This window comes from Hemicordylus capensis, chromosome 1 (genome assembly GCF_027244095.1).
Source record: "Hemicordylus capensis ecotype Gifberg chromosome 1, rHemCap1.1.pri, whole genome shotgun sequence".
Taxonomy (NCBI): Eukaryota; Metazoa; Chordata; class Lepidosauria; order Squamata; family Cordylidae; genus Hemicordylus; species Hemicordylus capensis.
The window spans coordinates 135,941,511-135,968,074 of record NC_069657.1 but is presented as its reverse complement, the minus strand read 5'-3'; the positions used below and the strand labels follow the sequence as shown (position 1 = coordinate 135,968,074).

The 26,564-nt window shown below is 41.9% G+C and overlaps 1 protein-coding gene across 2 annotated transcripts in view; it reads right to left on the bottom strand.

Moving 5' to 3' along the window:
* The window catches only part of LRP5 (LDL receptor related protein 5), a 222,312-nt gene that overhangs the window by 72,900 nt on the left and 122,848 nt on the right, over window positions 1-26,564 (bottom strand). For both annotated transcript variants that reach the window (XM_053261771.1, XM_053261780.1), the window contains exons 8-10: window positions 8,457-8,673; window positions 4,796-5,085; window positions 4,142-4,368 (exon numbers count right to left, since the gene is read on the bottom strand). In XM_053261771.1, coding sequence (XP_053117746.1) covers window positions 4,142-4,368; window positions 4,796-5,085; window positions 8,457-8,673 — 734 coding nt within the window. The remainder of the gene's footprint in view (window positions 1-4,141; window positions 4,369-4,795; window positions 5,086-8,456; window positions 8,674-26,564) is intronic.

The following is a 26,564-nucleotide window of genomic DNA, read 5'->3' as shown; positions in this document are numbered from 1 at the left end:
ATACAAACAGTTTTTATTTGTCTTATGTGAGAGTTTCTTAGATGGTGATGTTCTTACTTCCTTCTACATTTCTGAAGGTTAAGACACTTTTTAAATACAGTGGACCCTCGACTTACGAACTACTCGACATCCGATGTTTTCGACTTACGAACGACAAAAATGGCCGCATGCTTACGAATTTTTCGAGCTACGAATGGAAACCGTTGGCGGTTTAGATGCGGTTTCCTTGACTTACGAATTTTTAGATGCGGCTTACTCGACTTACGAATTTTTTCAGACCTCTGTGGGAGCGCTTTTCAACTTACGAAATTTTCGACCTACGAACGTGCATTCGGAACGGATTAACTTTGTAAGTCGAGGGACCACTGTAAAAGGTGAAATTCTGAACAGATCATGTTTTAAAACCCATTTCATAGTCATTTGGGAGCTCAATCATGTTTTACATCTGCCGTAAGCAATATTAAAAAAGCTTGGTAATATAAGCTGCTCTGAAGACTCAAAACCGCCAGATAGGATTTGACTACCACCAATGATCTGTTGTTGTTGTTAAGGATATTTAAATACCGCTTTTCAATAAAAGTATTCTCAAAGTGGTTACATAGCAAAGTTATTAACAAGTTGTTCCATTAAGAACTAATCAGCCTACTTTTCTTCCACTGTCTCTACAACTGGACTAAATTTGGTTCAAATCGAGGTCCACAAGTTAAATCTCTTGCACCTCAAATGTTTCATGCATCCGCCATCTTGGATCGGGGTGGATGACATCATTACAAACTATACCAGGGTTTCTTAACTGTGGGCCCCCAGATGTTGTTGGACGACAACTCCCATCACCCCCAGACATGGCATTTGTGGCTGAGGATGATGGAAGTTGTAATCCAACAACATCTGGGGGGGCCAAGGTTAAGAAACCCTGAACTACACCACTGAGGTGTCCTTGTGTGTCACACACTACAACTGTACCTAATTTGGTTCAAATCAGTTAGACAGTCCTCAGGTTAGTGCACTTGCGCCTCAAAAGTTCACACAGCCACCATCTTGGATCTGGGTTGATGACATCATCACAAACTACACCATTGGGGCATCCCTGTGTCCATACAGAAAATTTGGTTCAAATTGGTTAGACTGTCCACAAGTTAGCCCACTTGTGCCCCAAAAGTTTACGTATCCGCCTTCTTGAATCAGTGTGGATGATATCATCACAAGCTATGCCACTGAGGTGTCCCTGTGTGTCACTCACTGCAACTGTACCCAATTTGGTTCAAGTGGGTGAGGCAGTCCACAAATTAGCCCGCTTGCGCCTCAGACATTCATGTAGCCGCCAACTTGAATTGGAGTGAATGACATCATCACACACCACACCATTAAGGCATCCCTATGTGTCCCTACAGCTGTAGCAAATTTGGTTCAAATCGGTTAAGCGGTTCAAAAATTAGTCCACTTGCACCTCAAAAGTTCATGCGTCCGCTATCTTGGATAGGGGTTGATGGTATCAGCACAAACTACGCCATTGAGGTGTCCCTAGGTGTCCCTACAACTGTACCCCATTTGGTTCATATTGGTCCAAGCATTGCAAAGTTGATAGGGGGACACACACAGATGGACACACACACACACACACACACACACAGCTGGGTGATCTCATAAGCCTACTGGAAAATAGGCTAAAAATGATGCCCTGTCCCTAAAGGACTCACAATCTGTGTTTCCTGTAAGAGGGAATCCCAGATGTTGTTGACTACAGCTCCCAGAATCCTTAGCTGCAGTGGGCTTGGGTTGAGGATGCTGGGAATTTAAAGTCAAGATTAAGTCAGTTAATCTGGGGGTTTTGTTAGAGGGAACACTGCTCACAATCTAAAAAGAAACACAAAGAGAAACACAAGTTTCTCACCAACAGCAGCCAGTGGAAGGACACTGCCCTGGAGGTGGATAGGGATAGTTGCTCTTGCATGCGCTCTCTCTTTGTAGAAGATAACTTCAGGTTGCTTACCTGTAACTGGGTTTCTTCTGGTGGTCATCTGTCCAGTCATACAGATGGGATTTGTGCTGGCAAAGCTTCTTTTTCTCCAGCTTTGTGCTGAGGCTCCTCTCCCAATATACTAGGTCTCCAATGCTGCCCTGAGGTTTTGGAACACACTCCCTACTGAAATAAGAGCCTCCCCATCTCTTACAACTTTTTAAAAGGCAGCCAAGAAACATTTGTTCACCCAGGCTTTTAATTTGATACTGTTGTAATAGTTTGATGGTTTTTAATAGTTTTAACATCTTAAATTTTAAATTGTTGTAATTTTTTTATTTGTTCCTTTTATTGTATTGTTGTAAACTGCCCAGAGACTTGTGTTTTAGGTGGTATATAAATATGTTAGTTAAACAAACAAACAAACGAATGAATGAATGAATAAATAAATAGTAAATGTGCTCTGCACCCTCCTCCTAAATTCCAGAGTCCACCACTACATAGCTCTGCAGCAGGGAAGGATGGGTGGGTGCACATGTGTAGTGACGTCCCATATGGCCACTGCCAGAACGAAGAGGCCCAGAACAGGCTGAAAATGGCTCATAAACCACCCCAAACAGGCTGGATTGAGACCAGGGGGGGAGGGGGGAGCCGCTGGAGACCTCTCCCACACCTGTGGCAGCATCCCCCCCAGAGATGGTGAGTGCTTCTTAAATAATTTTTTTTGGGTTATAACTCCTGGACTGGCAAGCTGAACCGGGGATGTGTGTGTAATCAACATGCCCGGTTCCGTTCGAGTCCTGCGTCCTTCAGTGCCTTCTTCTTCTTCGGTTTCAGTGCTAAATCAGAGGTGGGGATGGAATGTTTCTTTGCCTTCTTCTGCACCTTGGTCCACCCTCGGGACTGGACATACCCAAAGCAGAGAGTAGTGATGAGGGTACTGGCACTTGTCCCTGAGGAGCTGAGATCGGGGCCAAGATTGGCATTGCAATCCGAGCTGGGGGCATGGCAGTGCAGGCCAGAAGAGAGGTTGGGGTCCCCAAACCTATTAGTGGTGTGGCACCCGCAACATCATCAGTGATTGTGGGGGGTGAACGCTCTGTGGAAGTGCCAGCAACATACTCTATAGAAGGAGAAGCAGAAAGGGTTCTCTCCCAAAGGGAAAGACAGAGTCTAGAGGTGCTGTTGCGACACACCTGACGTGTAAATTTCTGGCAGTGAGGGCAGCTTCCCACAGAATGAGATTCTCCCAGGCAATCTAAGCATAGGCTAAGCCTATCTGAAGACGTGAATTTCGCCTGACGAGCCGTAAAGGTAAAGTGTGCTGTCGAGTCGGTGTCGACTCCTGGCGACCACAGAGCCCTATGGTTGTCTTTGGTAGAATACAAGAGGGGTTCACCATTGCCATCTCCTGCGCAGTATGAGATGATGCCTTTCAGCAACTTCCTATATTGCTGCTGCCTGATATAGTTGTTTCCCATAGTCTGGGAAACATACCAGCAGGGATTCAAACTGGCAACCTCTGGCTTGCTAGTCAAGTCATTTCCCCGCTGCGCCATTAGGAGGCTTCTGACAAGCTGTACAACGTTTAAAAGTTCTCTAGCACGCCTTACATGAAAGTCAGGCAGGAGAAATCCACTCCCCTGAGGGGAGGGTGAAGGACGGGAAACTGAGAGAAAACTCAGTAACAAACAAAACTGCAAAATGAACAGGAAGGAGAAAACTATGAACACAAATATGAAAAATGAGAAAATAAAACAGAGAGAATAGTGATAAGATTTTAAAAAAAATCTTTACAGAAGTTTCTTAGAGAGATTATTCTTCTTTGGTAGATGAAAAGAAATGAGGAGGAGGGTGTCGAGCATGTGAACTAGTATATTGGGAGAGGATGCTCAGCACAATGATGGAGAAAGAGAAGCTTGGAAGGTTCCAGTCTCTACTTCACACTAGCGCGAAGCCCATCTGTGTAATAGACAGAGACCACTAAGAAGTATCACCACTGCAAAAAGGTGCCGCTTTGCCCAGTTAGCAGGGTCAATGCAAGTCACTGGATTTATAGGATACATGAATTAGATGTGGTCCTCAACTTCTCAATATGTATTTAGTGTGGTCTGTAGCTGAACCCATTGACTGCCACTTGCTTAATAAACCTATGCTGAAAGGGAAAATACAAATCCTTCTTACCCTTTAGATGGGTCAAGAGCTAGAGACCTCGGGTTGTCCAAATCTTTCCACACAAGAACTTGCCGGAACTGACCATCCAAACGTGCCACTTCAATTCTATTGGTTCCAGTATCTGCCCAATAAAGATTTTTTCCCATCCAGTCTACAGCCATCCCTTCAGGGTAATCCAAACCAAACTCAATCACATGTTCAACTGTGCTTCCATTCATGAAAGCTCGACTTATTGTCTGCAAAACAATGGAAATACAGAAGTTCAGGAACACAAACCAAATTAGTGATTACTGATTTACTAAAGTTACCCAGGAGAAAAATATTTACATTTAGAAAAAAAATAGTCCCACTGCAAAAGATAAATTCACCTCTTTCAAACAGACATTAGAAGAAATCATACCAATTTATTTAACTATATATACATTTTATCTGCATAGTTGGTGCAGCACAAATTATAAACTAACTATCACTATGGACTTCACTGTATACATGAAACAGATTTATTGTAATCACCCAGGAGAGTATGTTTTACTTTATAAGATTTATAGGACTTAAAAAAAAAAAAAACTTATTACCAACACACCACTCTTAATTTATTACACTGAAATCAGTGGTGTATAGTAGGCAGCAAAACAATCTGTTCACTTAAAAAGCCATGCATACCTTTAAACTAACATCTGTCCAATAGATTCTGTTGTCAGATACATCAAAATCTAGAGCAGAAGCCTCCTTGACACCCGTAAGAGGAATAGCTACATTATTATTGTTTGTTTCAAGGGAAATCCTATGAATGGCTGCTCTGCTGGTGAAGACAAGAAAGGCTTCTGGAATGATGCAAGTCTTCATATCACTGAGTAACTCCAGTCCGATGGGACAGGCACATCTGCACTCTTGAGGCGTGAAGAAGCATAGGTGGCTGCAGCCTCCATTATTCTCAGCACATTGATTTGTTCCTGGAAAATAAAACAAGTTCTTTGAAGGAAAAAAATGCCTAGGATGCAAATGCAGGCACCATTACTAGAGGCATGGGGGTGGGGTGGGGTGGGGGTCGAAATACCTCATGCCGAAGAGTTCAAATAGACCCCTTCTCAACCCATGAACTTGTTTTGCAGAAACAGACAGAAGGAACTGCTTAAATTAATTATTATTATTATTTCTTGTTTAAAGAGTCAGACAGGTGTTATTGACTGGTTTGTTTTATCCAGACATCAAGTCCTTCCCAAGGACCTGGGATGGCTGAATTTTATCATCAATACTGTTGGTTATTATAGATATCTTCGCAAAATATAGCCTGTTCCCAGTAAAGTTGCTTTACTACTACTACTGCTACTACTACTACATCATTTATATCCCGCTCTTCCCCCAAGGAGCCCAGAGCGGTGTACTACATACTTGAGTTTCTCCTCACAACAACCCTGTGAAGTAGATTAGGTTGAGAGAGAAGTGACTGGCCCAGAGTCACCCAGCTAGTATCATGGCTGAATGGGGATTTGAACTCGGGTCTCCCCGGTTACTATTACTATTACTCCCCAGTTACTAATCTTATTACTATTACTACTATTACTATTACTAGCCAACCCCGCACAGAGCATCTGTGCGGTGCTTTGGGTCCGGCTGTTTCCCCTTCCCTCTTCCTCCTGCCCCGGTCTCTCCTCTCTTCCCCTTCCCTCCGGCCTGCGCTCTCCAGCCCGCCTCCCCTTCCATTCCTCCCCACACACAGAGCCACGGTGGGCGGCCAAGAAGAGCCCCGCCGCCTCCGTTTTTCTTCACCCCCACCCGCCTACTGCTATGGCTTTTCTCTCCCCCCACCCGCCGCCTTTCTCTCCCCCACCCACTGCCGCTTTTCTCTCCCCCACCCACTGCCCTCCGCTGCCTTTCTCTCTTCCCGCCCGTTGCCCGCCGCCACATTTCTCTCGCTGCCCGCCGCCACCTTTCTTCCCCCATCCGCCCACCGGCTGGCCAGCCACTACTAACACTTTCTTCCCCCTCAGTCCTTACTTTGGAACTCTCGCAGTGTGTCGCAAGAGTTCCACCACCAAATCCTGGGCACGCATGTCCCAAGAGAATTAAATATATAGAGCAGCAGCAGCAGCAGCAGCTTTTCAAATAAGTTTTTCCCCCTACAAGCAATACATTCCTGGCTTTGAGTGGTATACATTTAAATTTGTGTTAAACTAGCAAAGGAAAGATGAAATGTTCCACTTAAAGAATACTAAGTTCCCAGCTTTTGTGCTACATTGGTTTGTAAAGCATCTCCCTAACTTCTGCTCATCCTCATCTGTCTGCTGCCTTAGAAAGTAGCAGTTTCTACAATATCAAGCGTATATCACAGAGTCACCAGGGATAAAGACAGTTAGGAACACATGTGCTACCTGACTGCCAGGAAATTTAGGACCAACAAAAGGAAGTACTTTTTCACATAGTTCATATTTAATCTATGGAATTCTCTGCCATGGGATGTGGTGATGACCACCAACTTGGATGGCTTTAAGCAGGGCTTAGACAAATTCATGGAGGGCAGGTCTGTCAGTGGCTACTAGTCCTGTTGGCTGTAGGTCACCTCCATATTCAGAAGCAGGATGCCTTCAAATACCAGTTGCAGAGAGAAATGGCAGGAGAAGGGGCATGCCTTTTGCCTCCTGATTGTGTGGCTTCCCAGAGGCATTTGCTGGGCCACTGTGGGAAACAGGAAGCTGGACTAGAGAGGCCTTGAGCCTGATCCAGAAAGGCTTTTCTTATGTTCTTATGTACCTGTACAAAAAGGATGATACAGCAAACAGAGCAAACACAACTTAGGCTTTATAGGGAAGGTACAGAAAGTGAATAGAAGAAGTAGTTCAAGTAATTTCCCAAGAGGGGGGAAATTGTGTTTTTTGGAGATGCAAAGACAGACAGTCATTGAGACATGAGCCCAATTAGGAAGAGAAAGGAGGCAAAGCTTTCATAAATGTAAAGCATGAATCGTTTGGCCTGCAGATATGAAGGGTATGAAACCATAATTAGACTGAAAGCCACTCTAGACATAAAAATAGGTCAGAAAGAGCATAATGGGATCTGCAGCAAATAATGTATGCCTTTTTACACTAAGAGACTAGAAAGAGAAGGCATCGCAGGTGGGTATGCTTTTCTGAGCTATTCAATGCATTTCTACAATCACACTTGTTTCTCATTTGCCAAAATGCACGGCATTCATTTTACCTCATAACACAACTTGGGTAGCATGGGGGGAAAATGGTACAAGTCAGTAGTATTCAAACTTCTCCAAGAAACCGGATAACTAATACCCCAGTAACAAGAACAAAACATTATGGCTTCATAATCATAGTAAGATCCCCCTTTCTTCAAAAATCATCTATTTATAATCTGTTATTGAAGCACAGATAGTGTGAAGGGTAGGAAAAGTGCGGAGAAGCCCCACCAATGGAAGAGACTCCTGATATTTGACACAAAATAATGCAGGAATAAAACAAACCTCAAGAACTGCCACAATCCAATATGCATGTGGATTCTTTGGCAGCTAAAATGACAAACAGGTGCAAAGGAGTGGGGCTGAAGGGAAACAAGTGACCTACCACTTGCCTTCCTTCAGCCAAACAAGAACCCTTGCAGTGAGTTTGGTGCTGGATGGAAGGATGAGCTTCCTCACCCCCCCACCCATCAGACCACAGGATGAAGTCCCTATGGAGAAGACCTGGCACTACTTCCCAAGCATTATCAGGCCTTCCCAGGGTGAGGAAATTGCAGGAAGGTTTCCCATTATCCTGCTTTGGCCAACATAGATATAACTGCTCATTTAGCAGCCCATTAAACATTCAAGTTTCTTCGGCATGAACCCCACCGCCCACTGAGATCTGCTGGAGAGGTCCGTCTGCAGCTGCCACCGGCTCGTCTGGTGGCCACTCAGGGACGGGCCTTCTCTGCTGCTGCCCCGAGGCTTTGGAATACGCTCCCTAGTGAAATAAGAGCCTCCCCATCTCTGACAGCTTTTAAAAAGTCTTTAAAGACACATCTCTTCACCCAGGCTTTTAATTAATGTTGTTTTAATTGGTTTCAATGCTGTTTTAAAATATTATTTTAAATTTTTAAATTGTTGTAATGTGTGTGTGGTCCCCCCCCCCATTTCTAAATGAATGTTTTATTTTGTTTTTATTTTGTTGTAAACCGCCCAGAGATGTAAGTTTTGGGCGGTATGGAAATGTTTTAATAAATAATTAATAAATAAAAATAAATAAAAGTTATCACCCACTGCCACTACAAGTTTGCAATGAATGCAAGAACCATTCTGGAATACAATGCAAATCAATTTCACATTGCCTTCACTTACCAACAGCTTTGGTTACCCTTGCTGCTTTGAGACCCATCAGATCTGGCAACTGATCAATTATAATGTCCCTACTTGCTCTTATTTTATGAACTCTTTCAATGCTTCGCCTTTGCCAGTCTGTCCAGTAGATGTAGTCGCCCAGCAAAGTAAACCCAAATATATGTGGTAGTTTATCTTCTATGAGAGTTCTTCTCATGGTTCCATCCATGTTTATGACCTGCAAAAGCAATGAGAAGACTTTTAAAACCCCAACTACAATTATTGATTCATTTGTTGGAATTGCCTTGCTGGATTAGATCAAAGTCCATCTAGTCCGAACATAGGAAGCTGCCTTCTACCAAGTCACACTATTGGTCCATCTAACTCAGTATTGCCTACATAGATTGGCTGCAGCTTCTCCATGGTTGCAGGTGGGAGTCTCTCTCAGTCCTATCTGGAGATGCCAGGGAAGGAACTTGGAACCTTCTGCAAGCATGCAGGTTCAAAGCAGACTGCATTGAAACTTTTGGTAAGCTTTCTACCAAAAGTTCTTCCAATATCTTTTTCCTGTATTTCATTTCATTGTATTATTTATGATATTTAGTATACCGTCCAATCCACACAACTCAGGGCAATGTACAAACAAGAACAGCATCTGAGATTTAAAAGAAAAAATAAATAAAATAAAGGCCAAACGCCTGGTGGAAAAGAAATGTCTTCAATAAAGTTTTAAAGGCTGAAAGGGAGGAGGCAGACTTTATCAGGGGGTGGCGGATTCAAAGCGAAGAGGCAGCAACAGAGAAAGTCGTTCCACAGGCCCTAGTACTACGGACCTCTCAGAGAACAGGGACCGAAAGAAGGGCAATCTGAGAAGATCTCATAGGACGGGACAGCACTGGCCGGGAGAGGCGGTCCTGCAGGTAAACAGGTGCTAAGCCCTGAAGGGTTTTAAAGGTGAGAACCAGCACTTTGAATTGGACCTGGAAGCAAATAGGTAACCAGTGCAGTGACCGCAAGAGAGGCGTCACACCATCCTATCTCCTAGTGCCCATAAGCAGGTGGTCCACTGCATTCGGGACCAACTGAAGCTTCCGGGTCTTCAAAGTCTTCATAATAACACCGATTCATCAGGATATGTGTGAAACTGAAACCAAGTTCAGATTTACTAGTTAATCCGAAGCTCACCTTGCTGTGTAGAATTATTTTCCCTGTGCATGAGAATTTATGTATTTTAAAAAATAAAATATGAATAAATCCTCACACACTGGACAAAAATATTCCTACATAGCTGAGTTTCAAATTAATAGCAATAGCTATTAAATTAATAGCAATAGCTAATCACTAACGGAATCATTGCACAGATACTGGTAGCAAGATACTGGAAACAACAGAGTGACCTCAATAGAATAATGGAAAATGTGGGGAACAATATTAATGTATATGTTAATATAAAGTAAGACTATAAGTATATTGACAAAAAATACTGGCAATGTTACACACTGTGTGAAAGAGTGAAAACTAAGCAGGACTCTGTCACAGAATGTTAGACAGTCTTTATTATGAGCTGGAATAAAATCAGTCCTTAATGGCAAGAGGTTCTGGCATAGCATGGTTTAGAGTAGGGTCTGTAGAATTTGTATTTACGAACCAATATTGCAACGTCAGTTTTTATTGTATGTTTAAGTCCATATTTTAATGTATCTAATAAATGAATCAAACATAAAAATATATGTTATTTAATATTTCTGTTGAGAGCCACAGCAATCCTTCTATAGAAAGGACTTTGTACAATATTTATTTATTGTTAAATTTATATACCGCCTTTCATTAAAACAATCCCAAAGCAGTTCACACAAAAATTAAAACAAGACTATAAAAATTACACAATTAAAATACAAGCTAAAATATAAAAACATAGATCTGACTAAAAATATTTAAAATACAAGCATAAAATAGCCATACAAAATGCAAAGAAGCAGCAGTAGAGACAATCATATTGGGTAAAAAGCCTGGGTAAAAAGCCAAGATTTCAAACGCTTTCTAAAAACTGTGATGGAGACCAAGGAGCAAATAGCTTTGGACAGTATTCCAAAGTGCATGGTATTTGTAATACCATGCAAACCTCTATTGATATCTGCCGTTTCATTTTATCTTTCAATCTTTGGTTCAAAGAGGTAAGAAATGATCCAATTTCTTATCAAATACATAGGACATGTCCAAGTGAACTGGCATAGTTCAGATAGACTTTACAATCTAATTGCTGCTGGCTCTTCCAATACTTCTCAAAAAGGCATTCAAGTTTTGGAGGTGATGGCTCTGGACTACAGGTAGATTACAGAATTTAATACCTTCATGTGTCAATCATTGATCAAGAAGAATGAACAACCCCCAGGAGCTTGCTCACTAGAGATGAATGTCCCTGACCCTCTCATGACATGAACAGCCCATAGGTTCTCTCCAGATTTTCGCTTGCACTGTGATTTAGAGAAGATTAAAACACAAAAGAAGACAGGAAGAGTGTCTCCTACTGTATCTGGTTTTCTCTAAAACAATTGTACAAGTTCTCTAAAATAAATCTGACAACTGCAGAGGACTTGGGAGAGAGGTGTTTTTTCTTGCTTGTCCTGAAGTTTGGATAAGGTAAGACGCTGCAGGAATCCCTTCTGCTGCTCATTCGTTTCTTCAAATCCCACTACTAGTCAGAGAAATCCCTGCCTGTCCACCAAAGCTACAAGGCACTTGCCAGAAAACTTGGGAGGGGTGTGTGCAAGGAATTTGTAGTAAGGGCTTCTGGAAGCTGGCTAGTAAGCTAAACCTATATTTCTGGACCCCCAACTATAGACTTGAATTGTATTTCAAAACTCTCTGTAACCATAACCTTCTGAATGCCTGTAATGTTCATAAGTTGATATAAAGGTGTCCTTCTGAGGTGGAAGATTGCAACACTTAAATGGTGTATTAGTTCCATGCTTATCCAAAGGATTATAAACCTCTTTATATATTATCCTCATCACATTCATTCTAGTTAATGGCTGGGATATTGTTTTCTTATTATGGATTAAGATGCAAATTAATAGAGTGCATTGAATAAGATGACTTGCAGCAACAACAACAAAATAAATCAATATTTACCCATGTATAACTGTCAAGAAACTCCTTAGCTAACACTTAATTTTAATTAAAGTAGCATGACTACTTTATGACTGTAGGGTGTAGACCTCTTTTGAAAAAGCCTGCACTGGACTCCTCAAAGTTGAGCAATTATAAGCCTGTTTCCAACCTTCCATGGTTGGGCAAGGTAATTGAGAGGGTGGTGGCCTCTCAACTCCAGGTGGTTTTGGATGAAACATATTATCTAGATCCATTTCAAACTGGTTTTCAGGGTATGGAAAACTGGTTTTCATACAGACTATGGGGTGGAGACTGCCTTGGTTGGCCTAATGGATGATCTCCTATTAGGAATTGATAGAGGGAGTGTGACTCTGATCTCAGTGGCTTTTGATACCGGTATTCTTCTGGAGCGCCTGAAGAGGTTGGGAGTGGGAGGAACTGATTTGCAGTGATTCCGCTCCGAACTCTCGGCAGATTCCAAATGATGTCGCTTGAAACCTGTTGCTCTTCAGAACAAGAGCTTCAGAACAAGAGCTTCTTCCCACAAGGCTCAATACTGTATCCAATGCCAGGAAGCTGAGCCTCAGCCCTCCCATTAGACAATGAAGCCAGTTCTCACATTTCTCTCCTAGCTTCCTTACCCAAACTTGTTCAGGCTCCCGTGCTTCTTCACTCCACTACCTTCCCCAGATCTCTGGATGGGCTCAACCTACTTTCTCTTTCTGAATTCACTTGGGTTTTTCTCATTCTTCAACCCACTCCCTTCTCCAGACCAACTCAGTCTACTCTCCTCCCCTGAACTCATTCGGCTCTGTCATACTCTGTCTTATGCTCTTTCTCCGGTCTTCTGGACCAGCCAAATTTGCTTTCTCTTCCTGAACTTGTTTGGGCTCCCCTCTCTAATTCTTCAGACCAACCCCAGTTCACGTTCTCTAACCGAACTTGTTTGAGTCTTTCTTGCTCCACTCTTTTTTCAGAATTTTCCACTGACCCTGCCCTTCCCCTTTGCATGCCCTTGTTCAGGTCTGTCTCTGTCGCTCTCCCCCACTATACATTCTCCACCCTCTTCCCTTCCCCCCCTCTTAATATAGCATACACATTTCAACAGCCAGTATAGCAGAGGTTACGAATTAGCGTCCAGATACGTGAACCATCTCCTGTATTCATTGTAATGAGGGAACACCTTGCATGCCCTATTTCATATAAGCCTCACTCTGTATTCAATATTTTTTATTTGAATTTTAAGCCTGTGGTTGTGATTTTCTGGGAAACTGCCTGCTTTATAATCATAGTCTAAAAGGGTCCCCAAAGGGGCACAACAGCACCCCTCCTAACATGTTCTCTAGAGTAGCATCTTTACTTAGTATAGTGTAATAGAATATACTAAGATGCTGCCCTAGAGAACGGCTTTTTAGAAGATTCAGTTATATACCTCAGAGGATTTCAGCTGGTAGAGCTGATAATTTACTCTTCAAACCAAATCCCAGTGTTTTCACCCAGCCAGTTCAGGAAAACTCAATCTGAACTCATTGTAAAGTAACGTGTGCTGTCAAGTCAATTTCTACTCCTGGAGCCCACAGAGCCCTGTGGTTTTCTTTGGTAGAATACAGGAAGGGTTTACCATTGCCTCCTCCCACACAATTTGAGATGATGCCTTTCAGCATCTTCCTATATTGCTGCTGCCCAATACAGTACCAGTGGGGATTCAAACTGGCAATCTTCTGCTTGTTAGTCAAGCATTTCCCGCTGCGCCAGTGGAGTTCTGCCTTTCAGTCTTCTTCTTGCTATAATTAACTTCTATAGCAATAATCTACTGAAAGAGATCAAGCTACCCTGGTTTTCATATACCCTGGATGGCTCATCAGATCTGGAATTAAACCAGTTTTATAACACAGCTGAGCTGAACAACAGGATAATCGCTTAGCTGTCAATAGCACTGAATTAAATCCTTGCAATATTATCAGTAGGAACTTCCTCACCAGGTTATATCTATATAGAAAATAGTATAATTTTAATACAACAGAATCTCTTCTGCCTAGCTGCTAACAAGGGTCTTAGAAAGATGCTTGCTCTTCATTACATCTCCTTTCCTTCCATCAACTTGTCCATTTGCCTTTTTTTCTGTTGCGCATATATCTATAGGGCAATTCCATGGAAACAGAGACAAAGAGGTAAAAAATGGTATAAACTGAACAAAGTTGGTGTTTTGTAGATAAATGTTTGAAGATCAATAATTTACGTGTGTTTAACCCATACCTTGGCCATATTATAAACCAGGAAGTCTCAAATGTCTAATAAAAATACAGCATTCATTGACAACAAAGAACCAACTTATTAACATATGGAACATATGTAGGGTAACTTATTTATATAGAAAAATAAGTTACTCTACAAGTGTGTGGTGAATATTAGACGGCATTTAAGGCTTTATTTTCTCTAATTAACACACTTTAAAACAAACAAGGAGTGATTACTATGTGCACCAGAAATAATTAACAGTAATTCTATTATTATAAAAAGTGCCAAATATTTTTTTTAAAATAATCAATGCAAAGAAAAATCCAAATCAGTGTAAGCATAAGTCAGTTGTCATGATCTAATTTGCCATAATACTTGCATTTGTTATATTTTTATGTGTCTCCAAAATACAATACAATATAATCAGTTTTCACAGTAACGGAATCCGCTTCCTTCTTGGTTTGAACTTGTTCCATTCACAGTCTAACAGGAAGTGGTTAGTCTTCTATATTTGACCACCAGTCACAAGACCGTAACAGTATTCCTCACTAAACTATTGTTCTTGTAAGTATATATATATTTTAAAGTGTGGTATGATAGCCCTGTTTCTCTAAGCAGTAGGGCTGTGCATCATCAAAAAGATCGGAATCTAATTGGTTCTTATCTAATCCCTTTTCAAGTATATTGGCTTGATAATGCACAAGGGAAAGCCCTCACTGAATCAATCCAGTGTATCAGAGGGACTTACCTTGTAACAATACAGTGGACAGTCTTTCTTCAAAAACAATAGCAGCATTTAAATACATAGCTTCTCTTCCCTAGAAATTGTCTAACAATGCTCCAGGGAAAGTTGTAGAGCCATGGCACTGTGTCCTTTAGCTGGTGCATTGTTGGGTAACAAATGGCCGCCCTCTGTGACTACAAGTCCTGGGTTGTGGTAAGTTCTGCTGGCTCACACACATGAGCCAATGGCTAGAGATGTCGACATCAATAGCAATAAACATTTCAAAAACTGTAGCCCATATTTACTTCAATTTCTTCTCTTTTGTTGAGCTTCTCTAATTTGGGGAATAAACTCATAACCCCCTTATTTTTCTGCAAATTTGCCTGTTCTGTATTTTAATTCGATACCTTGTTGCTATGGTCTCTCTACAACCACAAGCTGGTTCTTCCTTTGAAATTAATTTAAGTGTCCATTACCACTAAGGAGCTATCTGTAAAATAATTCCTAAATACAGTACACCATCAGCTGCTGTCTGCAGTACATCATCTACAAGTGTTAGATTACTTGGTAAAATTGCATGTTAAAAACAGCAGCAGAGATCATGTAGATAGTAACAGAGCTTCCAACAAACAAGAAAAAAGTCCCAATGGCACTTGGAAACCACATGTCACAGTAACGATATCCTAGAACAGATTGGGCTTATCAGGTCTTTCCAAGTATCCATATTGTATTTCACTCTCACCCATGACACTCATTCAAGGGGCACCAAATTAAGACAGCCTGGAAAAAAAAAGTTATTGGAGACATCTGAACAACTTACAAACACAAGGCTGAATAAGACTGAATGGTACACATTAGGAGCTGCCCCTTAAAAATTCAGGTTTTGGCTTATTTTGTATAGTAGACTTCAGGCAAGGACCTAACAAATCAACAATCAACATATTCAGTCATTTGTCCTGGACAAAGTACCAATTTCTTCTGCATTAGCAGATTGACAAATCCATCACTGAAAATGCCCTGTGGCATATGAGGTGCCTGTAAATTTTTTATACTTACCTTCAGAGCAAAGTATTTCCATATTGTGTTTTGTTTGGGGGAGAAATGGAAAAAAACATGAGCATACGGAACACACATAGTATGGCTGGATTTGGAAAATGAATATACTTTGATGTTTCAAGGTATAGTCATCAATTGCCATGTAGTTTCTTTGCAACAACCCCTATTAACAAAATGGGTTTGTACAGGTTTGTACAGTTTTTTAAAAATCCAGGCTTTAAAAAAAAAAACCATTTTAGGGGCAGGGGAACTCCTCATTACGTTTAAGTGGTTAACAGTAATTAAGTGGTTAACTATGGGGTCCCAGCACCCCATAGTTCTCAGGATAATTTTTAAACTTTAATTGATAGCATCTCTACCTGAGTCTGTCCTTAAATTCACTCCTGTTCTTATTAGATGGCTTGGAGAAGGCTAGAAACTATTACATAGGGCTGCCTATGAGCATGCCAGACAATGCCTTCAACAGAATTATTAAGAATAAATAATGAATTAAGTAAGCACTATTGTGCTTAATTAGTCTCTGGTGTGTGTGTGTGTGTGTGTGTGTGTGTGTGTGTGTGTGTGTGTGTGTGTGTGTGAGAGAGAGAGAGAGAGAGAGAGAGAGAGAGAGAGAGAGAGAGAGAGAGAGAGAGAGAGAGATCACTTACAGTGAACATTTTCAGCCTCATTCATGAATCACTTGAAAAATTCTAGAAATCATTCAATGGCTGGTGGCTTTACTAGTATCCAATTGACTGCTAGTCTGGCACATCTTGACAATGAAGGAACATTTTGGAAATAAAAAGAAAGTCAATGGAAAGAAATGAACAGAAATTAATTAAAAGAAGAGTAATTAATTTGAACAAGAAGAGTGTGGGAGAGCAATCTGAAGGTGAAAGTAGTGCTGAGAGGCAGGCAATGCTAATATGATAATAATCATGGAAAACAGTAGCACAGAAAAGGCTAGGAGCTTGCAGAATGATCTCATGGCATGTCTGCATAGAACTAAATCCCACTCAGTCCAATGGCTAGAGTACAGCCTTGAAACCACAGGCTTTCATATGCCATGTTGCTCTATTAAAGGGATGAAGGAAGGCTGATTTTTGAATACTGTTTCTAGTCCCAAAGGTAGTCAGATCTGCAACTTTGAACTGCCTTCACACTGGGTAGTTTTAAGCAAGCCACTGTCTTAATGCTCAGACCCCCTTGCCTGCCTCCTGCACTTCTGAGAACCAGACTCACATCCTCAAGAGAAGAGCTATATCACTTGATAGTAAGAGATTCTCATGCTGTATTTATTTATTTCAACATATTTTTATACCACCCCAAACTCATGTCTCTTGCAAAGAAAGCAAACAGAAAAAGTTAAAACATTAGTTAAAATAAATGACAACAAAAATTAAAAACGCCAGTTAAAACAAAGTAAATGACACAGCAAACGTTAAAACACTACAACAATTCATACCTTAAAACATTTAAAACAATGTTAAAACTATTAAAACAACATTTAGTTAAAAGCCTGGGTGAACAGATGTGTCTTTAAAGACTTTTTAAAAGTTGTCGGAGATGGGGAGGCTCTTATTTCAGCAGGGAGTGTATTCCAAACTTTAGGGCAGCAGCGGAGAAGGCCCATCCCAAGTAGCCACCAAACGAGCCGGTGACAACTGCAGACAGATATCTCCTGATGATCTCAATGGGTGGTGGGGTTCATAATAGGCATGTGCCCGAAACGTTTCGGAGGCCATTATACAGGCCTCCAAAACGTTTTGGCGTGGGGTGTATGTGTGTTTCGGGGCCAGCAGGGGTAGTTCTTTAAGGGCAGGGGAGGGTGTACTCACCCCCTCCCGCCGCATTTCCCCCGCCAGCACTCTGTTATCTTTAAGCCCCTCGGGGCGGCAGCGTTCCTCCCTGCCGCTTCGTTTCCCCCATTGGCTGGAAGCGGCAATCGCGCGCCCATTGCGTGACGGGCACACATGCGCTCGCTGCTTCCGGCCACTTCTGGCCACTGGGGGAAACGGGGCGGCAGGGAGGAATGCTGCCCCCCCGAGGGGCTTAAAGATAACAGAGCACCGGCGGGGGAAATGTGGCGGGAGGGGTGAGTACACCCTCCCCCGCCCTTAAAGAACTACCCCTACCGGCGCCGAACTGGGGGTGCACATCCCTAGTTCATAATAAAGAAGATGTTCTCTTAAATACCCAGGGCCCAAGCCGTTTAGGACTTTATAGGTTATAACCAGCATCTTGTATTTTGCTCAGAAACTTAGCAGCAGCAAGTGTAGATCTTTCAAAACGGGAGTAATATGGTCTCTCCAAGATGACCCAGAGACCAACCTGGCTGCCGCATTCTGTACCAACTGTAGTTTCTGGACTATGCACAAGGGCAGCCCCACATAAAGTGCATTGCAGTAATCTAGTCTGGAGGTTACCAGCATATGTACCACTGTTCTGAGGTTGTTTATCTCAAGAAACGGACGCAGCTGGCTGACAGAAGGCACTTCTGGCCACTGCCTCAACCTGGGACACCAGGGAGAGGCTTGGATCCAGAAGCACCCCCAGACTACCCCCAGAACAGGCAGATCAAACTCATCTCCAGATGACCTCACACAATGAGTACCTCTGTCTTATCTGGATTCAGTCTCAGTTTGTTATCCCTCATCTAGCCCATTATCACCTCCAGGCAATCATTTAGGGAGGTTATGCCCTCTCCCAATGATGTTGACATGGAGAAATAGATTTGGGTGTGTATTTGCCTTTCTATTAAGAGAAGGATAATTGATTTGAAATAGAACATGTATGAGAAGTAACTCTTTAAATGGGTGCCATGTTGTAGCAGCAAATGTTGGTTGAAATTAGTGGTTTTGCGTTTTAAAACCCAGTTCAAATCACTGCCTTAAATTCAGTTTGTGGCAGAAAAAAGGGGGGGGGGTAGTATCTATGAGCAAACTGAAAGGTTTTACAGTTTGCTCTTCAGGCTGGGTGGCTTGGCCCCACCCCTCTGAAGTTGATACCTGGCTGGAAGCAGCTGACATGTGAATGACTAAGCAAAATGAAAGAACAGTTGCCTCTCAGGCTTATCAAGCACACCTGGCCAAGGTGCGAAAGGATCTTGCTTACAAACTTTGGATGGGTGGGGCAGTAAAGAAGAAGATAAAAAGGAACCTCAAGAGCAGAAGAACTCCAGCTCTCCAGAGGCAAGCTGCAATCGATGCAGAAAGAAGCCTAAAACAAAGGAGGTAGCTGGAATAGCCCTGGTTGAGAAGTTACCAGAAGGCAGAGGAGCCTTCCTGAGAGGAGAACTCCCTGGGGAAAACAGATGGTGTTCACTGTGATATAACAGGGACCCTGCCTGATGCCTAAATCAAGAAGAAGGGGGTAAGCACTATATTCCTGTATCAAGAAACCACAGGGTATAGAACTCCTTCAAAGGATTGCACCAGAAAAGGGACAAGGACACAGGGAAGAGGGAAGAACCAGTTGTTCCTCAATAAACTAGTTATTCTTGGTGATGCACCTCTGTTGTTTTCTTTCTCTGGCTAGGTACCCATGTAAACTCAACCACCTGTTAGTCCTTATGATGTGAAACTCCCACCTGGGGGGATGATGATGATGATATTATACCCTCCCAGGAGCAAGTATTGGTCTTTTGAAAGGTAAAGTAAAAGTTGTGCTGTTGAGTCAGTGTTGACTCCGGCCCAATTTTGTCAGCACCTGTTACAATAGCACTGGGGGACTTTGATCATGACCAGGAGGTCCTCAGAAGAGACATGGGCAGGACCATGTCCTCAGGTCTTGGTGGTGGTATAGACTGGGATTCTTTGAGTTCCTCTGGTGTGGGGGTTCCTGATGACATGGGGTCACCAGCTGCCTAAGTTGGTGGTGCCTCCTAATCTGAATCCTCTCACAACCTCTCAGTTCCATCCACTACTTGGACTCCAGGGTTCAGGTTTATGACAATGATCACATAAAGAGATATTTCCTCTGATTCTTCCTTATTCTGAGGTAGCTGCCAAGAGCAAACACTAATGAACTGGACAATGCAAAAATTCATGTTTGATTTGCATAATTAGCAAATCATTTGCACAACTGGCAAATGAGGCTGCCTGGATTTGGAGAACTAGAAGATGGCAACCCTAGACGGGAATGTTCAGCACCTAAAACCCTGGAGAGAGACTGCCATTCAGAGCAGACTAGGCTACATGAACCAATGGTCTGACTCTGAAGAAGAGTGCTTCATACGTTCATACTACAAGGTCTACTAGTGGTCCACTGGCCAATGTCTGGGGGACCATCAAGTATCTTCAGATTACTGGAATATTTTTTTCTAAAGAATGCTAGACTAGGTGGACCTTGAACTCATCCAGCAAGACACTTTTATTCTTAAACCAAGAGACTACATTTGACATAGATCACTCATGCTTTAAAAGGTCTTATGCACTCCTGCTTTGCAATTTTAAACACAAACTGCAAGACTGCAGGGATTCTAGTGAAAAGAAACACACCATGCAAGACAGAAGTCAGCCTACTCTTCCAGCAAATGATATAGAAACAAATGGGACTTAACTAAGTAAATAGGGTAAGGTTTAGTTACCAAGTTCCGAGGTTTATTTTTATTTATGTATTTATTTATGTTCAATTTCTATACCGCCCTTCCAAAAAATGGCTCAGGGTGGTTTACACAGAGATAATAAATAAATAAGATGGATCTCTGTCCCCAAAGGGCTCACAATCTAATAAGAAACATAAGAGAGACACCAGCAACAGTCATTGGAGGTACTGTGCTGGGGGTGAATAGGGCCAGTTACTCTCCCCCTGTTAAATAAAGAGAATCACCACGTTAAAAAGTGCCTCTTTGTCAAGTTAGCAGGGGTTGCTAACTTTAAGTCTTCCTTTAAAACCCAAGTGCCTTAAAACACTAGATTGTATTTAAAGTTTCAACTACATCTCTCTCTATCTTAAATAACTTACTGACTTCAAGGTAATCTTTGCAATTTGAAGCAGATTGTATTAGAAGCATATGTTGAAACATAGTGGGTGGCATCCAGATCTTTGGTACAGCTGCACGCAACTGGCAGAAGCTCTTCCATGCTCTGAAGAATAGTTGTATTTACACTAAAGGTTATTGCATTAGCAGAATACTCATTTTGCTCACGGGAGCTTCCACCAATGGTGTGTCACTATGCCAAGATCTGGATGCTACTTGGCATGAAACAACGTTGGGATTTTTAACATCACTTGAAGCAGGAATTTATCCATGTCAGTATTCCTTGGCTTTTTTAAAGATTAGAATTCCTTAAGTCTACTAATTTACAAGCCAAGGACACATAGGATCTCTTAAGAGTATTACTGATCTGTGTTGAGTGATGTTGAATATGCAGTCTTGCTTAAGAAGAAAAGTACTTTGCTGGAAGAGATTATCATTCATTCCAAAAATCGATGGAACAAGTATGCCCTAGGGTCTAGATGGTCAACTGGAAATTGACTTGTGATTCAGCTTTGTAATATATAGAACATGTAATTTTACAATTTCCACATTTTAGATTAAATTGTAGCAAGGGCAAAGCAATAGATCAATCAGCTGGCTAGTTACCATATGGTTGGTTTGGACGAGATGATGGTCACAACATGTAATAAGGAGGTCATGCTGATAGTGCATGTGCCCTGATATCAATGCAGGATATCCCAACATGCTGTTGATACGTCCCTTTATCATGTATTCCTCTGAATCACTCCTTAGGGTTTTAGAGAACATGTAGAGGGTGAAACACCCACCTCATGCAATTAAGGGACATCCCAACAGTGCATCGGAATGTCCTCCAGGGATGTCAGGGTGGGCACACACTTGGTATGAACCCATTTCAACTGTGGATAGGGTCTTGTCTGAACCAACCCATACAGAAAGAAAAATGACAAAGAATTCTTCAAACCTGAATTTACAAGAGGTAGGGATTGCATATAGAGTAGCGTGAAATAACCCCAACCCCCCAAATATTTTTCCATGTTTTGTTTCTGACAACACTCATGGATGAAACACTGGAGTCCTAACAATGAACTGGGGAATTGTGTGGGGGAGGCAATTTACTGAATGTTCAGAGTCACATTTTGCCCTACATTTCCCACAAACTATTTATCTTTAAGTTTTCAAACATCACAACAATCAAGTGAGCCAAAGCTTAGCAAATGTCTTAATATGACATCCACATAGCGCAAGGGGACCCTGAATTAGCATATATTACTATTAGAATGTTAGTATCTTCTCTTTGCTACTTCACTACAGTATCGTACAATCTAGGAAATGTCAGCACAAGCAGTTTTTATTGTACTATTCATACCCTATAGAAAGGCCTATAAAGTTTGATACATGTCTTCAGTTCAGCCAACTGCTCCTGCCAATGCTGTGGTCCTTCAGCCAAAATTAAATTGTATTTGAATGTTCATTTGAAGTGCACATACAAAGTATGTCCCCTGCTGTTCTATGAAGCTTTTTATAAATTGATTTTCAGGAGGGGAGGGGGGAAAAGTAGATCAGTGTTTTCGTCCCACTATTTATACTCCCATCTTGTCCCCTGTAAATTCTTACACAATGTGGTCTCCAGCACATATGGAATGCATTGTGAACAGATAATTCACCAGCTGTAATGGCAACTGTGAATCACAACATTGTTATAAAACAAGAAACTTCAATCCATTTCTGTATAATTATGCTAATAATCACAAACGCAACCATAAAGAATAAAAGTCCTCAAAGAATAAAAATGTAGAACATTCATTCATAACAAATATCCAGTGTGCACTTTCTCTTTTGCTTGAGATAATTAATTGAAGGTAGATCTTGACACCATGGGAAGCTTCACTAAAAATTTTGAAAAGTAAGCTACACTTGGGGTCTGGTGAATTTATAACACACTCTGGAATTAAGCTAAAATTTTAGGACTGGCTTCTCAGATATTCCAAATGGATTTCTACACTGGGGATTTCTCCAAATCAAACCCTAATTTGTATTAGAGGTTTTCCTCTGTCAGACTATTTTAATATCTACAACATGTTCACTGCTGTGTGGTTTGGCTTTTCTCTGCATCACCCAAGGATCAGGCTTACAAGAATGATGTAGCCTAGAATTGGCTACACAGCAGTTGTATATCTTGTCTAGGAAATAGTTTTTTTAAAAATGTTCACAACCAATGACAGAATACAAACAAGGGCAATTGTTCCCTCTAAGTCATAAGTGGACATTGGGTTACTTGGGAGCTACCAGTTACTCCTGGACTTATCTGAAGTAGCCCTCCAGGAGTTTGGGTCTCCCTTCCCTTCCAGCCAAATCTGATTGGCTGGTTGTGGGGAGGGATGTCAGTAGGCAAGTGTGTCAGTAACATTTTCAGACTCCCATGTGGGTGCCCAGGGTAGCCTATTCCTTAATTTTGTGTGCTTTGCCTATGGCAAAAGGAGCAAAAAGTTGTGAAAAGTGTGCTTTCTAAAGTTCTCAAAAACAAGCGCATTTCTGCATGGAATGTACACTGGAACAGTTTTCTGAGAAGGATGGGGAAGCATCTCCACACTTTTAAATGTGTAGGGAACTGACAGGTAGCAGTGAAAAGTGTTTTGCACATGAACAGAGCAACACTGTTCCTTGTGGGAGGAAGAAATAGGTTGCTGCTTCCCAAAGGCACTTTGCTGCTTATGCTCAGCTTCCTTCTCCCTCATCTGCCTGGCTTTTTTGTTTGTTTGGTTGGTTTGGCTTTCTTTGCTTGGTTATTAAGCAGTCTGACCCATCTTTATTTCTCTAAATTTTCAGATAGTTGGGTCTCTTTCTATAGCCTATAAATTTTCAACAAAATAAGATTACTGTGATGCATGTACTGGCAGTAATAGTCTATTTCAATAGTTTTAAAGTTTTGTTTTAATAATTTTATTCTATTGTTTTTAATGTCATGTATTTTAATTTGTGACTTTTAAACATTTTCAATTTTGTACACCATCTAGAAATATACATATCAGGTGGTATAAAAATATGATAGATAGAAAGATAGAATAAAACAAAATAAATATGTCTGCTCTAAGGGGTTGATGGATATCCAAACAAAATCAGTAAGAAAACTGTTAAATTCTAAGGAATTTCCTTGGGAAAGTACAATGAATTAAATGTCTGCAGCATGCTTTATTTTCATTTAAACATAATTTTAACCATACTATGGCTGGAGGATATGCTTTTCTGTGATGGCCTCTGTCCCATGTTAGAGGGTTTTTTGATCATTATCTGAGATGCCAATTTGCACTTAGCAAAGGGTCAGAAACGGAAAAATATTGCTGATGAAAGCAATTAATTTATATGCATGCGGCATCGTGTTTACCCAGTTACAGCAAAATTTCTGACTCTGAAGGTTCTTTGTTCACTCATCCACATCTGTTAGCACTGCAAGTTAGTTACATCCATCTGTATTTATGGCATGTTTGGAAGTAACTGAAAGGTGGCCTAGAAAAGTACCCAATTACCTGTGATGACCAGGAATCCCAGTACTGTTAAGATCATATATTCAGAAGTGTGAGCTAGCACCTCAAGTTATGAGAGTTAAGAGATTGGAAAATACTATTAAAGTGTATTTTACTTTGCACATTTGAATTTTTACAATTCCTTAGGATATGATAAAACAAAAATGTCACTTCTGTTATTTCATGACCTCTGTGATCCCAGATGACCCTTTCCTGAAAAATATATGTTTCAATGACACTGGTGTTGCTAGGGGCTAACATGTCTTGTGGGGCTGGACAGTGCTGGTCTCACAGCAAGGACTTGCAAAGGGAGCTAGATGTAGGTTGACGTTACAAGCTGAAGTCAGGAACCAAGGAGACAAGTATAGTTCAGGACAAATCACAAGGAAAGGTCAAAGCTGGAAGGTCAGGTCTATGCGGGATCAAGATAAAGCAAGGACAAGGAGCTTTTACAACAATGTTGCTTCAACAAGGTCATACAACAGACTGAGCCCTTTTGAAGGTGAAGTGGAGCCTGGCCATGCCCCCTGGTCTAGAATGCTGGAAGGCTTAAGGGGCCTCACACCTTGTTATCCAATCTCTGGCTGTGGTGGGCAGCTGATGCACCCTCAACCTTGCTTGAAGAAGAGGACAAGGGGGCATGCTCAGGTTGAAGTGGGGGTCCAGTGAATACAGGGTCTCCTGTCCTGGAGTGGAGAGACCTCACATCCTGTTTCTTCCTCTGAGTCTTCAGGATTTGTCTTAGAGAGGTCATGCCCAGGGATCATGACAGGGGCAGGCAGGGAGCAGGTTAGCTTACACTCCAACAGTGTCCCCAAATGCTTGCCTTTATTTACCCCAACATGGTTAAATAGCAACCATTCGCTGCTATGTGGCAAAGAGAAAGGCAAAATGCTACATTTAGGTGCACAGCTGTCTTCTAACCCTGTCTGACTGTCATCCTGATTAAATTTAGTTGCGGAACTTCCATTGAAATTAAAAGGCCAAGTCAGGCATGTCTAACTTGTCCTTTAATTTCAGTGGGACTTCCATTAGTAAATTGAGTGGCCTAACCTCCAGAAACAATTATCTTTTGCAGGCAAAAAGGAGAGGGTGCAGCTTCACTGGGGTGCCTGCAGTGCACAAGTTCTCCCACTATTCCACAGGAGACGTTTCCATATACTGGAGGGAAATGTTGGCAATTCACAGCTACTTTGAGCTTATCTATCTATCTATCTATCTATCTATCTATCTATCTATCTATCTATCATTCGCTAAGACATACCCGCAGCGAAGACAAGGCCAACGGGCAGGCAGGTGGGGAGAGAAATCAGCGACTGGTGGGGAGGAGAAATTGGTGACTGGGTGAGGAGAAGAAAGCAGTGGGCAGGCACAATAAAAGGTGAAGAGAGTAAGCGGTGGGCAGCGGCTGGCCAGACAGCCAGACGGAGAAAGAAAATGCCGGGCAGACAGGGGGAAAGTAAGCGGTGGCCGGGGGGGTGGCGTAGCCAGACAGCCCAGCTGCCGCTCCTACGCGACCAACCGAGCAGGTGGCGGATGGGGTGGTGCAGCTTCCCTCTCCAGGCCCGCCTACCAGCCAAATGACAGGTTGGGCCACACTGGGGCCCAATGAGGCCTATGCACCTGCAAAGAGAGGTAAGGAGATGGCACAGCCTCCTTCTCCGGGAAAATATTTGACCTTGCCAGTGTCCAATTAAGGGAACGTTTTCTTCTTCTCTCTCTCTCTCATATGCCAGTTTACAGCCTGCTTACCTTTCCCCACAAGTCACCTAATGGCACAACAGGGAAGTAACTTGCCTAGGGAGCAAGAGGTTACTGGTTCGAATCCTGTTGGTATGTTTCCCAGACTATGGGAAACACCTATATTGCACAGCAGCGATATAGGACAATGCTGAAAGGCATCCTCTCATACTGTGTGGGAGGAGGCAATGACAAGCCCCTCCTGTATTCTACCAAAGAAAACCATAGGGCTCTATGGTCGCCAGGAGTCAGACGACACAACTTTACCTTGTCCCACAGAATGCAGTAGGTACCATGAAAAGCTGAGCCAGCTCTGTCTGCATAGCCCTACCCATGAAGAATGACAGACAGAAGCCAGGATCAAATTACAGGATGGTTGGAGACAGTGTGTTCTCTGGCTAAAATTATACCTTCTAAAGTATCATTTGACAATTTGTCTTGCAAAATACAATCTCGTATAGAATTGAATCCAAAAAAGACAAGTAAAATTTTAATATAAAGATAGTTCATGTCTCGGGACTACTACACCTGGCATTAGCATGAAAAACTGTCAACATTTATGATAATAAATACACTTCTCCTCCCTGAGTCTTCATGGCTTGCTCTTTATAAAGCTGATTTCCCTGTTACTTCTGAGGCATGCTAAAAACTCTGAAGTTCTATTTAAGTTTGTTCTTTTCAATAAACAACATTTGCTTGCTTGTACTTAAAGAGAACTTAAATACCAACTCAAAATATAACAAACGGGGAGACTTAATGTGTTTCATGCGCTAGCCAACTAGGCAAAGAATTGACAA